Source organism: Bradysia coprophila, unplaced genomic scaffold, assembly GCF_014529535.1.
Source record: "Bradysia coprophila strain Holo2 unplaced genomic scaffold, BU_Bcop_v1 contig_24, whole genome shotgun sequence".
In the NCBI taxonomy this organism is placed as follows: domain Eukaryota; kingdom Metazoa; phylum Arthropoda; class Insecta; order Diptera; family Sciaridae; genus Bradysia; species Bradysia coprophila.
Window position 1 is genome coordinate 4,856,955 of NW_023503501.1, and position 15,314 is coordinate 4,872,268.

General features: G+C 34.3%; 1 protein-coding gene across 3 annotated transcripts in view; it reads right to left on the minus strand.

Annotated features, from left to right (window-relative positions):
* LOC119078008 (fibronectin type III domain-containing protein 5) overlaps window positions 1–15,314 on the minus strand; it is a 79,246-nt gene that overhangs the window by 31,020 nt on the left and 32,912 nt on the right. For all 3 annotated transcript variants that reach the window (XM_037185397.1, XM_037185398.1, XM_037185396.1), the window contains exons 2-3: window positions 14,486–15,003; window positions 7,136–7,274 (exon numbers count right to left, since the gene is read on the minus strand). In XM_037185397.1, coding sequence (XP_037041292.1) covers window positions 7,136–7,274; window positions 14,486–14,531 — 185 coding nt within the window. In that variant the 5' untranslated portion in view covers window positions 14,532–15,003. The remainder of the gene's footprint in view (window positions 1–7,135; window positions 7,275–14,485; window positions 15,004–15,314) is intronic.

Sequence of the window (15,314 nt, forward strand, 5' to 3'; positions counted from 1 at the left end):
ATTATAGAAAAATCTATGTTAAAACAAACGAAGTAAAAGATTTGCACAGATCAAAAGAAGTAACAGAATTATTATGAAGAGTTTTGAAAACTGAATTTGTTCATACCTTCGAATAGAATGACGTCCAACATGGACAATTTCTGATCATAACACTGTTGATAGCATTAACGCTCTTATTTCAACCGTCAAAGAACCTCCAAATTCTTTTACATGTATGCGTGCTTGCACAATTACATGTGTTGTGTGTTCTAACTCACACCAACATACCATGATTTTCCTGGATTTTGATTGCATCAGTTTCCGAATATTTTCTAAAGAAGACAACATAACACCGTTACAGGCTTTCGCTCAGCTGACTGAATGACATTCACAAACGAGATTTACATGTAGTACAGAAAGTCGTTATCGGTACTAAATTCGAGACGCAAACCAAATAACGGATTTAAGCAGATGGTCAACAATCTGATGAATAGAATCACATGTGTTACGGTTGAATTTCGAATGGCAGGTTTATATAATTCAATGTCAAGTCTGGACTTACACTACGCACTGCGCTTTTGAGTTGTTTTCTATTTTCTATGCTGATGCTAGGAGCAGTGCTACGATTTGATTAATTACAAAATATTCTCAGATATTCGTATAATTCGTCAGTTATTTCGGCCAGATTGTAGACACATTTTTCTCTGTTTCGGCGCCACTCTGTTAATTTGGTTCATATAAATATATAGGCACTACGACATATTTAGAAATAATAACAGGGTGTTGGATTATAATTGCATGATTAGTAAAATTACATAGATTGTGTAGAGCTTCTCTGCTTAAAAATTGGTCTGTGTTTTTCGGGAATCGTTTAAGACGCCCAAACCGAACTAGTATGCTAGTATACTTCGTCCCACACCTTGATTTACCAAACCGAAAAAACAAACAAAAACTTTCAGATAAATGATAATTTTTGTGAACGATGCCACCTTGTTTTATTACATTGTTAATCATCCGGTTAGTATAACTGCCAGCCCTAAGAAGATTCTAAATTATGATATCATTAAACATTTCCATAAAGCGTAATAAAAACGGGAAAAGGTAGGAAAACCGGTGATATTCATCTTAATAATAAGGCAGGTAATGTTTTACGTGCATAAATGCCAGAAGAGGCGTAGTGGGGCTGTCGACTGAAAGAAGAATTTGTTTAAAAAACAACAATTTTGGTTGTTCGACCGGAATGGACATTAATGACTTTCGCTTCAAAATGGTAAGCCTTTTCCGTAAAATAATTTCTGGATAAATATACGGTCCGTAGACCATCAACTTTCATCAGACATTATATTTATCGAACCCGTTAATTAAGTACAAAAAATTGGAGGTGGAGGTGACTATGCAAAAGCAATGTATAATGTGCAGTCGACGTATTTTATTCTACAATTTAGCGTGTCAACGTGTAATTAGAAATTTTAAACATGAAAATGGAATTATTTTAATAAAATAAATTATTTTTTTAAATTAAAGTTTGAAGTAAACATGGCTCTCATGAATGTTTAACAACACCTGGAAACCATCATATGTATTCCGAAACAAGTACTCCATTTTCTTATCCAATCGTTGTAGCACTTATCAGAGATCAAAGCTTTGAAAAAAACATTAATGTTCACTGGTATAATTGAATACTCTTTTTCGGTTTCCGGATGTGTAACAAAAAGGGTGAGGAAGGATTACATTAATTCTGACTAACGGAAAAGGGTTTTCGTTTCTTCAAACGTTAAAATTGAATTTTGCCATAAGATTGTGGCGTAGATGTTACATTATGTAGTATATATCGAAGCAATTTAAATGGGAATAGGACGTGGATAATCTCGTGTATCTAAATCTTAATTGAGTTCCCCGCATTATGCATGGAAAATGATTATTGTACGATAAATAATTCACTGGAGTTAAAAACGCTTATAAAATAATAAAGCTCCAAGTAGAAAAGCTCTTTTGTATATGTGAACAAAGTTTCAGTTATTGGGTAATATCTTGACTGTACATACAGAAGAAAATTTATTAGACTTTCAAGTTGTGATGTTCTTCAAAAAACAATGAAATTGAGGGAAAAATTGTGCTGAAACGGCAACAAAAAACGGTGGTATACAGACAAATTTATACCCATGGCATTCTGTTTGAAATTTAACAATGAAACTTTTTCGGTTGTTTTCTACTGAAAAAAAAATTGAATTCCGACCTTGAAACAAATGCATAAAAACGAAATAATTTGTGGAAGTTTTTCACCTTCACCTTGCCCATATTTTCGTGTACAATGATTTATGCCTTTCGGTACAGTACGTTTTTGCTTTGTTTCACAGGCCGTTAACAAGACAATTCATTTTCAGACGGGTTTTCGGTTGTTATTTTTTTAAGTAGATGATGACATTGTACTCAGGACCTGAGTCTCAGGTGTACTCTAAGTGTACTCGGTACTCATATTTTTTATAATAAGTCATATTTTACAGAGACTATTTTGATAAAAATTTTCCCATTCTTAAAATTTCCACATTTCCCTTAATAAAAAAAATATTTTTGGGAGAATTTGTGAAAATGTAGGAAAATTCGGGGAAACGTCAAAAAATTTAGGAAAATGATGTGAAAATGATATCACAAAAATAGTCTTTGCATCAGTTACTAATAATAATCGTGAATGAGTAATTTAGATCTTTAATCAAAGCCTTTTTGCAAAACCCAATAAACAGAGAACGAACATTAAGAAACCTTTAAGTTACAGATTCATTGCTCGGTCCATTTCGTTGAAATATTGATTGACGACCATCCTTTTGAATATCTTTGTGTTAATTGATAGATAAATATAAATGGAAACCTTTGAGTCTGACCTATTTACTGTTATTACGTACAGTCTGTATTTTATGTTATCGTCTATAACACAATATACAATTCAATAATTGTTAGTAGTCGTGAAAGCTATTATTAATCGAGGTATTTGCAGATCCCTTATATGAGTGTTGAAACAATAAACATGATGACACATGTTCACAGTATACCAATAACATTGTAACTAGTAACTAATTATTCGAGAAAAATTAAATTAGAGAACGGAGAAACAACTTTGAACAACCGAAACAATGTAACTTGATTTGCTTTGTCGTGCAATTTCATCGGTATTTCGGCTTTCAAACTCCAATTAAGAGATTCAAGAAAACAAAAACAAAATCGGTTGATTGAGCGCCAAAGGGGAGACCCGTACCATGCTTTGCAGATTTTGTTGAATCATAACACTGACAAAAATGTTTTCAGATTTTACTTGTGACAGATAATCTTTTCCCAGGTAAAGTGATTTCTCATACAAACACAGGTAATGCCATTTTTATGTGAAAAATTACATTACCTGGGACAGAACAGTCAACTTTTTTCTCAGTGTAGTATAAAATGACACGAAACTACATTTGATTTTGAAGTGAAAAATCACTTTATCGGTATGATCGAACCAGAGACATTTGATTGCTATAGTTAAGAGGGGTTTTTTTGAAAAACAACCTACCGAAATCGGACGCATTTTCCAGTGGACTTTTTTATATGTGCCTAGAATGGTATTCGACATTGTGGTTTGAATGCATCTACGATGAAATAGAAGTTCAAATGTTTAGGTGTACATATTTCATCGTAGATGCATCCAAACCCCATAAGACCCTATTTAGCCATTAAGCATTTAGCACATTAAATTACCTTTCAAATGATACCCCACACGACCATGTACACTTTGTGGAACTCGAGAAATTTCAGTAGGAACAGTGAAAGTCTTCGGTTGAAAACTTCAACTACACATATTTCAGTGTCGATGAATTTTAAACCTAATAAGTCCCTATTCGGCTCAAAAGTACATATGATTACCTTTCTAATGACACCCCACACGACCCTGTACGGCTCGCATAACTGGAGAAATTTTTGTAAGAAAAGTGCAAGTTTTCGGTTTTTGATCACCTTTCACCAGCCACACAAACTTCGAAGAATTTTTTTGAAAGTGGTTTTGGCTTCTAGGGTCGAATACCTTTCTAGGCACATATAAAAAAGTCCACTGGAAAATGCGTCCGATTTCGGTAAGCTGTTTTTCAAAAGAATCCCTCTAAGTGTTCAAGCAAGTATTGACCATGCCGAGTGGCATCATTAAAACAATTTTTCACAATTGTTTTTCCAGATCAATCTAAATCGAATTCGCCAAACCCCCAACAGCAGATACACTTCATTCATGTGAAAAGCTTAGTAATATCGAAATTGTTGGAACGCCCGATCTAGCATACCCTACACGTGTCTTGATTTACTCATGTAATTACTTACGCGTTTGGTAATTTACTGGTGTGGTTATTTACTCATGTGGTCATTTACTTATGTGATTATTACTCATGTGGTTATTCACTCATATGGTTATTTCCTCATGGGCTTATTTACCATTTACAAATGATTTCCAAAATTGATAGTTATGATTCCATAGCTGATGTACTAACTTTCGACCTTTTTGCTTCCCTTTCACATAAAAATTTAAATTATGATAATCAGAGTGAGGTTGTACCTCGCTTTAATTTACGCCGTGAACCCTAAAGATAATCCATCTAAACCGATTTTTATTTCCATTTTCTTCCTGATTCTTATCGTAAGATATTGAGGATAGACACAAACAAACATCTACTACGTACGGGTCTAAAAATAATAAACAAAATTTGAAAATATTGTACATTTTGGGGAATTCAATTAAAGAATATCTAAACCCCACCAATTTTAATAAAATACCATAATTAAGCCCTTTTCATCGTCCTTTATTGGCATTGTTCCATTCGAAATTCCTTCATATCGCTCAGCTTGGTTGTAATACCAATCTGAATAAATATTCTATAATAAATCAACCCTTCTTATGTTTTTTAAGAGACGATTTCTGTTGAATGAAGATTAAGTTCAACGTTATTTTGTGTGTGTATTGTGTATGTGTCTGCAAAATTTTCTCATGAAAGACAACAAACTCATCAATTTAATCAAATAAGTCACAGCCTTAAAAGTTTCGTAATAATTGCGTTTTGAATAAAGTTTAAATTCATAATGATGACATTGGAGTGATTTGAGCGCTACAATTTAATTTGCTAATTGAAATAGACATTTTGTGAAATTGATGTTGACAAAATGTCGTCGTGAAAATAGACAGATAAGAATAACGATAACGATTATATTTGAATATGTTTAAGGTCAATTTGGGTCGGACAGGATCGTTGACCGGCCAATGTACAAAAATAAATATTTAAATGTATCCATTCAGCAAATGGGATAAAAGAAACAACCGGTTCAACTAAATACGAAATAATATTATTACAACCGCAATTTCCTTTCACCCCACATAATTATGCTATGAATGAATAGCCACGGAAGGAACGAACAGGTAAACTAACGTCGTCGCCGTTTATACTGATTACATTCGGTAATATCGCATTTCGATGCACGCTTTTTTCCGTATTTATTAAAATGTAAATTGCGTTATTACTAATTAAAGTACACCCGTCGATTATAGCATTTTAATTAAACAAACCGATAGAAAAACTTTTAATTGGATCATTATTAGCCGAGGTGTGAAAAACACTACCACACCTAGCGAATTGTTCGAGAAAATTGTAGATTTTCAACCTTATTTACAGCAAAAGATCGTAAAATTCGATTTCCGATTTAAAATAATCGGAAAATTCACTTGTGTAACCGTAATGCACGCTAAACAGCATTTTCTGCTGAGGGACTGAGCACAAGGACAATAAACAAAGGAATTTATTTGAGAAGTGCAAAGCCAGTAAAAGCTCGATATTTATGTTAATAAATAAGGAGCAACTCATTTGGAAACTAGAATGGAAAGAACCACTTGGCAGTCTTATTTATCAAAATATGTCGTATTATGATCGACTGTGAGGGTTCGCTATTTTCACTCTTAACAAAAATTCCGTGCAGCACTTTCTTGTAATATTGTAATGGGTTTTGTCAACATGCTGAGGTGGGAAATAGTACTTTACTCGCTACACCACTCGGAAATGATTTATTATATGTTGCAATACTATCGAACAATTCTCTTCACTGAAAAATTGATTTAGGGAGCAAGACAAGGTTGAGAAACTCTGCTTCTTAATAAGGTAAACAAGGTTAGCAGAGATTCACAAACGTTGTTACCACCTTAATAATTGTAGTTTGTTCACTAGATAGTATTGTCTAATGACATAATTTTCAGTAATTTTCAGTCCAACACTGAATTTACTGTTAGTCCGCTTTTATCTGTTTTTACGTGTTACGGCATGTTTCATTTTCATTTACATTGCCTAATCACGTAAAGCATTGTACTTACGAGGTTCCAAGTTGTTATTTGACAAATGGGAAATACAGCTCCCCCCTTCGGGTCGGGCTGTAACACCCCACTTATCAAATACACAACTTGGAACCTCGGAAGTAATATACTATTACTTTTTACCAAACGTGCTAACTATTACATTACACCCGCAAAACATATTTCGCAGATTTCCAAAATTTTATGTTTTATTTGGGGTAAACCATTATGCTTCGTAAAGTTCGCAAGTATGGCAATTTCGTGAACTTTTGACATTTCTTCCATATAGTTTATGTCAAAAGTCAACGAAATCGCCATACTCATGAACTTTGGGTTACCCCTATTGAAGCTAGAATAAATATTGTAAGGCGTTCGTTAATTGTAAATCTCGCTTCGCTCAGATTTCAAAGTACCTCCGGTCATATTCTATTTTCGTGCTGAACAAATTGCTGTTTCAAAATTTGTATCAAATCACGAAAACCAATCTACAAACATTAATCCGCTATATCCATTAATTTTAAATCATTCCGTTGTTTCACGCTATATTTGCGGTGTGGTCAACAATAAATGGTGTTTTTGTACCTGTGTGCTAAAATGTTTATTTCCGAGTGTGGCTACTGTTTTCAAAACTAAAGTGGACCTTACTTATAGAACATTTTATAATGGTAGATTCGTGTAATCATAAACTGTACCAGTTACCTTCAAAATCGTGTTTAGTGTTATGTTTATGCTTCTTAATTTCCAGCTCCCATTCAATTCATTTTCTTGACACCAAATTAAAAAAAAATCTTTCGAAATCCGTATACATACCTCGCGTCTGTCGGCTTATACGTGACATCGTACTTTTCGACCGGTGTCAGTAGATCAACGGATGTCTGCCAAGACACCTTCACCGATGTTGGATTTAGGAATGTGACCGTTATATTCTCTGGAGCAGTGGATATTGAACCTGGAAAATTATTATTTTTGAAATAACAACAGACAAATGTGTAAATTTCTGCGAAATTTATTAGCTAATGGTGAAGAGTTTAATGGAGCAATGTTCAGCTTATAAAGAGCTTTTACATTTAAGCACCACGATTACAATGTTAAGCCCCAACGTATTACATGAAAATATTCGGCGAAAGGTTAGTGTAAACATCTAAAAACATGAAAACCACCAAAATGGTACATAATTTACCGCTGCGTGCATTAAATCGTTTCGGAGTGTAACGATGACAACATCCGTTCAAAGTATTCTTGTTCTGTTTTGATGTTCGTTCGTTAAGCTCAAAGCCAAAGCTTTGGTATATACGGTAAAACGATGAGCTACACAATGCTCGTTATAATTTCAGACCTCTCGACAGAAGATTAATTGAAAATCCGTAGAACATTTTAATGTAATCAAACAAAGCATTTATAAGCACTTGTGCTGGTTACCAAGACTCCTGACTAAGGTATTCCGTCTTATATTTCAAAAGTGATATGCGTGGTACACTGACAAAAATGTGGATGATGGAAGCTCGGATGGAAGTAACACCTACAGCAGTTAAAGGCAACGACGACAAAAATACATAACTAATGACATAGTCTCGGCACTAAACTCTAGATTTTTCTCATGTAGTTATATCACAATGTTTTTACGTCTTTACACGGTTTTATATCTGCCAAACGTGGATGGTACTATACACCCGAATGTAGTGTTTTCGTAAAACAGCTGATGCGAACTTAGACACAAATTTGGTTGACTTTAACTGTATCTAATGCACGCACAGATATTGAATGAGAGCTCGAAAAATATCTATCCTTTACTGCTCCCTTGAGTGTCGCGAATGTGTTCAATTTAACGCTGTGTTAGTTTGTACTCTCTTACTTTCCAAGTAGAATTTGGAGCACACCAATAGTGTGAATTTCTCCCAGTGTACCGTAATAAAATGTAAAACGTTCATTAATTGAATAACAAACCACTTCAGCATCCGACGGGATTCTTGTGTCTATGGAAATCGATATTATCGCCTTGAATCCAATCGCTTCTCAATCTTTTATGATAAATTTGTACATTAGGCATTCCGCAGCAGTGAACGGAAAGATTGACATTCAATTGATTGCTACTAGAGAAATATATTTTTGAATTTTTGTAAATATTGTATGTTTGATGGAGAACAGTTTTGGAGCGACACATGTTACGTTATAACATTTTCCACCGAAAATATAAGTTATGAATCGATTTTTTATTCTTGAATGGGCTCTGTGAAAATGTATCTCTGTAACATTGAGACAAACATCGGTTGAGATAAAAGTTCCACTACATTTGAGCCACACAATTAATCGATACAAACTGTATTAGTCATGAGGAGTTTATAAATAATTGCACCTTGGTTTGACCGTACTCATAATGTAGTTGGGGGACTGCTTTCGTTACATTGTACGACATTATTACATCGTAATGAAAGTTGATAAACAAAACATATTTTCCATAACTCTCTAAGGTGTATTTTACCAACATTTTTACAATAAACTTATGTGAGGACTGTGAGGGGTCATATTACGAACATTAAATTATACGGCCATACATGATGATGATGATGATGATGGCCGGGGCACTTGAATAAATTATGTTGAACGTTTCGAATATAAAAATAAAATCAATAATAAAACTTATACGCCGAACGCAACAACCATAAACACCGAAAAAAAAAGTTTAGTCAATTGATATAAATGATAATAATAATATTCATGGTCGGATTAGGGGTTGATTGTAAATATTATGGAGAACTAGGTTAGAATATTTTATCAAGTCTAACATGAAAACTTTTGCGTCATTGTTCCCATATTAAACAAGAGAATTTTAACGTTGGACTTTGTGGTGCAGCGGTGTGAATTAAATGGATGTTGGATGGTTTTAGTACCACATATACCGCAAATGTGCTGTAAGAAAGTTGAGGTGAGGTGATGTTCGTTTCCCTTTTCTGTGAGCAATTAATTCGTTAGAGAGAACATTTATTTACGTAATACCAACGGATAATGTGTTTTTGAAACGCGTCTGAGGCTTAAAGCCCGAGGTGGTGATAGCTCTGTGTGCTTGGTAAATTTGTGTGCTACGAAAGTTCTCAATCAAAAAATGCATTTTTGACCCGGGAGCGTTTCTACTTCAAAGAGAGTTAACATAAACACGAACATGACCCGGTTTGTTGCCTTCAACAATGTTTTATAGACTCAAAAGCTTGTCAAGATGAAAAACGAAAACTTAAATTAAATTTCAAATTGAGCCGGGAGAATTAGATGTGAAACTTGAGCCCAGACTGGAGTTTTCCGTTGCAAACGTAACAAACGCTTAGAGATCATTTTAATTTCATTCTTTCTGCGAATTCAAAGCTGTTTTAGTGAATATTTCAGTAGAAAGGTAACAGATAAATTTACACCCCTTTCCTCTTACACATTCTCTGGTTCTGGCAGATATATCTTTTGTGTTAAATGAAAATTTATTGTAAGCAAATTCTGTATGTAGGGAACATCACGGTATATTAAATGTAAGCAACTGAACAACTAATACACGATGATCAAATAATACAATTATTTCGTTCATTTTTTCTGTATACCGACCGGTAATGTTTTTCATTTTCATTTTTTTCGTAAGTGCCCCCAGCAAGTTTTTTTGGTGAGTTTTGTAGAAGAACATTCCGGTGGTATATGATGGGAAGTATTTGGATCTAGCTCGTGTAAACAACACTGAATTGAACCACATATGTCACGATTGTTGAATATTTTATCGATTTTTCGTTTACAAATTCAATTACATTCTTTATGCCAACATCAGGCCAACCGCTAGGCTTCAAGTTTTCTGTATGAATTATGAATTTATGTTTTAACTGTTGTGAGTGTACCGAAACGGTGTATCCATTAATAAATTGGTTTATTTTGAATAGTCACAGTATTTATCTTTGGACTTTGGATTTTGTATCTGGTGGAAAGTAAGCCCGGTGAGCTTTGTCAAAATATGATACGAAACTTTGTTTTTATTTCGATGGTGTAGAATAATGTGTAGCTTTTTTGGTGTATAGTTAGGAGTGTTTGACATTTTCTCCTTCATTATGTAGGTCATATTTATTTTACAAAGTTTTTACTTTGTTATCGAAACATTTTGGGAGGGAGAAAAACACAAATTCAAAAAATCGTTGCGCATACAAATTCTGGAAATTTCCGTCAAATTCATTGCATTTTTCAATGTGCATAGTACGAACAGCAACATAAAAAAGTGTTTAGCTTCGTTGCAACTTTATGCTATCCACTGAGAATCTGATAAAACGACATCGGGGAATGTGTATGGATTATAACGAAACACAAATGAAGGGAATACACAGAGAAGCGATGCAAAATTATACTTTATGTCAAGTTGTTGTGAAGAATACAATTTTTTGAAGGACTTAATGGCTTTGGTATCATTATAGGGAATTTTTTATTTCTGTGCCAGGTTCGTCTAACAGCAACTTCTGAAGTTTGAAACAGATGTATTTACCCTGCCAAAAAAAATGTTTTTTTAAAATCTCACCCGTATCCCCGGGTAACTTTGTCTTCAGGTAATCAACAATAGCTGGCCATAGCTGCTGCGCCCCATACAAAAAGTACAGCTGTCTATGACAGATAATACAGGTTTTAACTAGAGACAGACTTACCCACTACAAATGAGATGCTAAACTCTTTTTTGTAAATGTATAGATAGAGCGACTACGTGCTTCTCCTTACCGCATCGCCGTCAACGGATTCAGATTTTTCTAATAGATTTCGCTAGGTGGAAGACATTTGTTTTACGATTGTTTTTGAACTCTAGAAGTGCCCTAAGATTAAGCACAATCTATGTTTACATCACATCGCAGTAAAAAAAAATCGAAGAGTTGTGGCAAGCTGTTGATATATATAGCGATATGTATGTTAAACTAAATGAAGTAAAAGATTTAGCATTTGTAATTTTGTTAAAAATAGTTTGAGAAAATGAAGTAACAGACTCGATAATTATATTGCATGATATACATGATAGTAAAACAAAATAAATCTATGAATTTGTCACTGAAGACCACGCATAGCATTTTAGTCATCAATGTAAAAATTATGAAGTTTCAACCCTTAATGATCCACTGGTTTTCGACGTAACATTTTCGTATAAATATCGTCAAACCAAGCAATGCGAAGTGTTTGTAGTGATTTTAAATTTATGTACTAAAAGTTCAGTTTGTGCACATTGATCCTACATATGCCACCCAGCCTAACTCTCGCACATATTCGTTATTTTCCAAGAATGTACGTGCAATCTAAAAAGCGAGGCATTTGATTTACATTTGTAAATATTCATAAACCTTGTGATAGAAGCTTTTGTGAGTCAGTTTTATACAACTGATGTATGTTGCTGAACTTAATTTTATTAATTACGGTTGTGCTATGTTCTATGTTACTTGTTTTGAGAATGTTACGGAGTGTCACCTTTGCTGGAATAATATTCTGTGTCGATTCATTACATCACAGAGAAAACGAAATTGCCGCTAGGAAAGGGGGAATGATTAACTAAGACAATTTTCATAAATTAATTCGGTTAAATCCAGAAGCGTTTTCTGGTAGAGATTTTTAACACGCCAGCGCGCGGTAAAGTGCACTGTGTGACTGTGAAAAAGTGCTTACCGGACGCGAGCATGTAATAGTACATTACGTCCGAGGTTCCAATTTTTTTTTTGACGAGTGGGGACGTTATGGCCCGACCCGAAGGGGAGGGCTGTATTCTTACTCGTCAAAATAAAAATTTGGAACCTTGTACGTACAGTGCTTTACGTGCTTCTGGTCGGTAAATGCGAAAAATGTACTCAAAAAATTGCATTTACTGACTCACTCTGGGAGATGCGGGAAATCAGAAACACAACTACATTTTTTATTTACATCTTTAAAAAAAATTCTATTTAAAATCGCTTGATAAGATTTTAGTGTAGACAATTGAGTCGTACAACTTTACTATTGCATAGAAAAATAGGTCAGCATCCTCTTAAATTTTTTGTGTAACAGTAACTTATTAACCGTACGAAGAAACACCTTTGGATTTTTGGCTAAAACATGAAGAATCGATTTTTTTAACTGTGAAAATTCTATGTCTCCAGTTTCGTGGCTGATCACAATGTGAATGTGAGATACTCTCAGAGTTCTACAACAACCAAATACAAAGTATACAGTAGAAGGTTCCAAAAATAACCAAATAAAATTGTACTAAGTCATACAAATCGAAACACTCCGATCCGAAACATGTTTCGAAGACTCTGCAGAATTCTGTGAATCTTGGAGACAGTGATACCGTACATCAAATGCAATGGAAGCGAAGGGAAAATGAATTTTGCCTGGTTTATGGTCCTCATAGACAGAGGACCTCGGCATTGCACGATATTTATTCCAAAACAGGGTCACCCATATCAAAAATAGCGTGAAAAATGTGTAAATAAACCGTCGTTACCGTGCAATATTGCACGGTATCGACTGATTTCAAACTAATATTTCGACTTATTTTTGATATGGGTGACCCTGTTTTGGAATAAATATCGTGCAATGCCCAGGTCCTCTGTCTATGTATGCCATAAACCAGACAAAATTAAATTTCGTTTCGCCTCCATTGCGTTTGATGTAAGTGACCAATTTTTCCAGAATTGCAGATTATTTCCAGATTCTGGACAGTATCGACTGATATTTTAGACCATTTTTGACATGGGTGACCAAATTTAGAAACAAATATCGTGCAATGCCGAGGTCCTCTGTCTATGAGGACCATAAACCAGGCAAAATTCATTTTCCCTTCGCTTCCATTGCATTTGATGTACGGTATCACTGTCTTCAAGATTCACAGAATTCTGCAGAGTCTTCGAAACATGTTTCGGATCGGAGTGTTTCGATTTGTATGACTTGGTACAATTTTATTTGGTTATTTTTGGAACCTTCTACTGTATACTTTGTATTTGTATTCAATCGACTGATATTTTAGACCATTTTTGACATGGGTGACCAAATTTAGAAACAAATATCGTGCAATGCCGAGGTCCTCTGTCTATGAGGACCATAAACCAGGCAAAATTCATTTTCCCTTCGCTTCCATTGCATTTGATGTACGGTATCACTGTCTTCAAGATTCACAGAATTCTGCAGAGTCTTCGAAACATGTTTCGGATCGGAGTGTTTCGATTTGTATGACTTGGTACAATTTTATTTGGTTATTTTTGGAACCTTCTACTGTATACTTTGTATTTGGTTGTTGTAGAACTCTGAGAGTATCTCACATTCACATTGTGATCAGCCACGAAACTGGAGACATAGAATTTTCACAGTTAAAAAAATCGATTCTTCATGTTTTAGCCAAAAATCCAAAGGTGTTTCTTCGTACGGTTAATAAGTTACTGTTACACAAAAAATTTAAGAGGATGCTGACCTATTTTTCTATGCAATAGTAAAGTTGTACGACTCAATTGTCTACACTAAAATCTTATCAAGCGATTTTAAATATAATTTTTTTTTTAAAGATGTAAATAAAAAATGTAGTTTTGTTTCTGATTTCCCGCATCTCCCTGGGGATTAAATCACTCGCCTTCGGCTTTACATACAAACTTTCCCCTCCTGAGTAAGAAAATTTTCCCGCAGGTAAATAATCTACTATTCAGTTCAAAGTATTGACTAAAGACTATTTCAATTTATTTTAGTCAATTTTGCAGCGCTATATATCACATTTATATCAATGCAGAATGCAGCTAGTATTGTACATGGTAGATTTGTTACGAACAATGCATTATGACATAATCGGAATTCTGTTTAGCGTCAGCCTCAATTTCAAGATCATTTCGCGGTCACATGACAATCCATTAACATACAACGCGATTAAAGATCGTTTAAACGATTCCACATAGCGGATGGGTCGGTCATTTTCCATAATGTGTATAAACAGATTCCGGGAATAATGTGAAATCAATCAATGACAATTTAAATGAAATTTTAATGTTTTCGAGCAGGATATAAATGCGTCATTCGACAGAATGCAACTGATCGAATATATGTCTGGAATATGGTTAGGGAAGTCTACAAGGGATACAGTAGAACAGCCATGTGTAGTTGTTGTTGGTAATAAAGTGGAACACATGAAAATAAATCGTAAATCGAATTAAAACTTACCAGCAAGACCAGCATGAACCGCTAGCAGTGCAGCAATAGCGAGCATTTTAATTTATGCTCACCACAAATATGCTTAGCAATTTTAACCCTTTCATTTGTTTTAAACTCAATTTCTATTGAACTGGTTAAATTTTTCACATTTCGCACCACCATAAACATTAGTATCAGTTATTGCATTGGCAACATTTCAATTTGAAAAAAAGGAGGAACAAAATTCAATTAAAATCTTTCACTGTGTGTCGGATCATCTAATTTTAACTAGAAAAAAAAATCATTCGAAACTTGTGTGTGTGTTTAAATTCAGTTCACGTGTTTGCACATCACATTCAATATACGAAAATAATTAATTTATATTCATGTTTAGTGTTGGCAATTTCCAGCGTTTTCCGACGGCTTAGCACCTCTTTCGATAACAACAATTTAATCGAAATAGATTTATCCAGCCGTTGTCTGTTTATCTCCTCTGCGGCATATTGGATTGACGTGTTTTACTGATGATGTTTGGAATGTCTAATTTCCTGAAACAAACGAAATAAAGAAAGAAAATCAATTTCTCAGTTTAGATAAACACACAGACACAAATTGGAATTTAAAATAAAGGGACGTAACGTTCAAATTGTTCTATTTGCACCCATGTAGCGTTTTGCACCGTGGGAGATAATTATGTGATGGTAAGCAGATTGATTAAACCCTGACAACTTTATTGGTTTTATGTAAATGAAATTTCTCGGTCTAATGAACGTGTTTCAATGGGGTGAGTGATGTGAATGAATGTATCAAACGATTTGCATTTTTATGTGCTTAGGTGGAAATTTCTCAACAAGAAGCA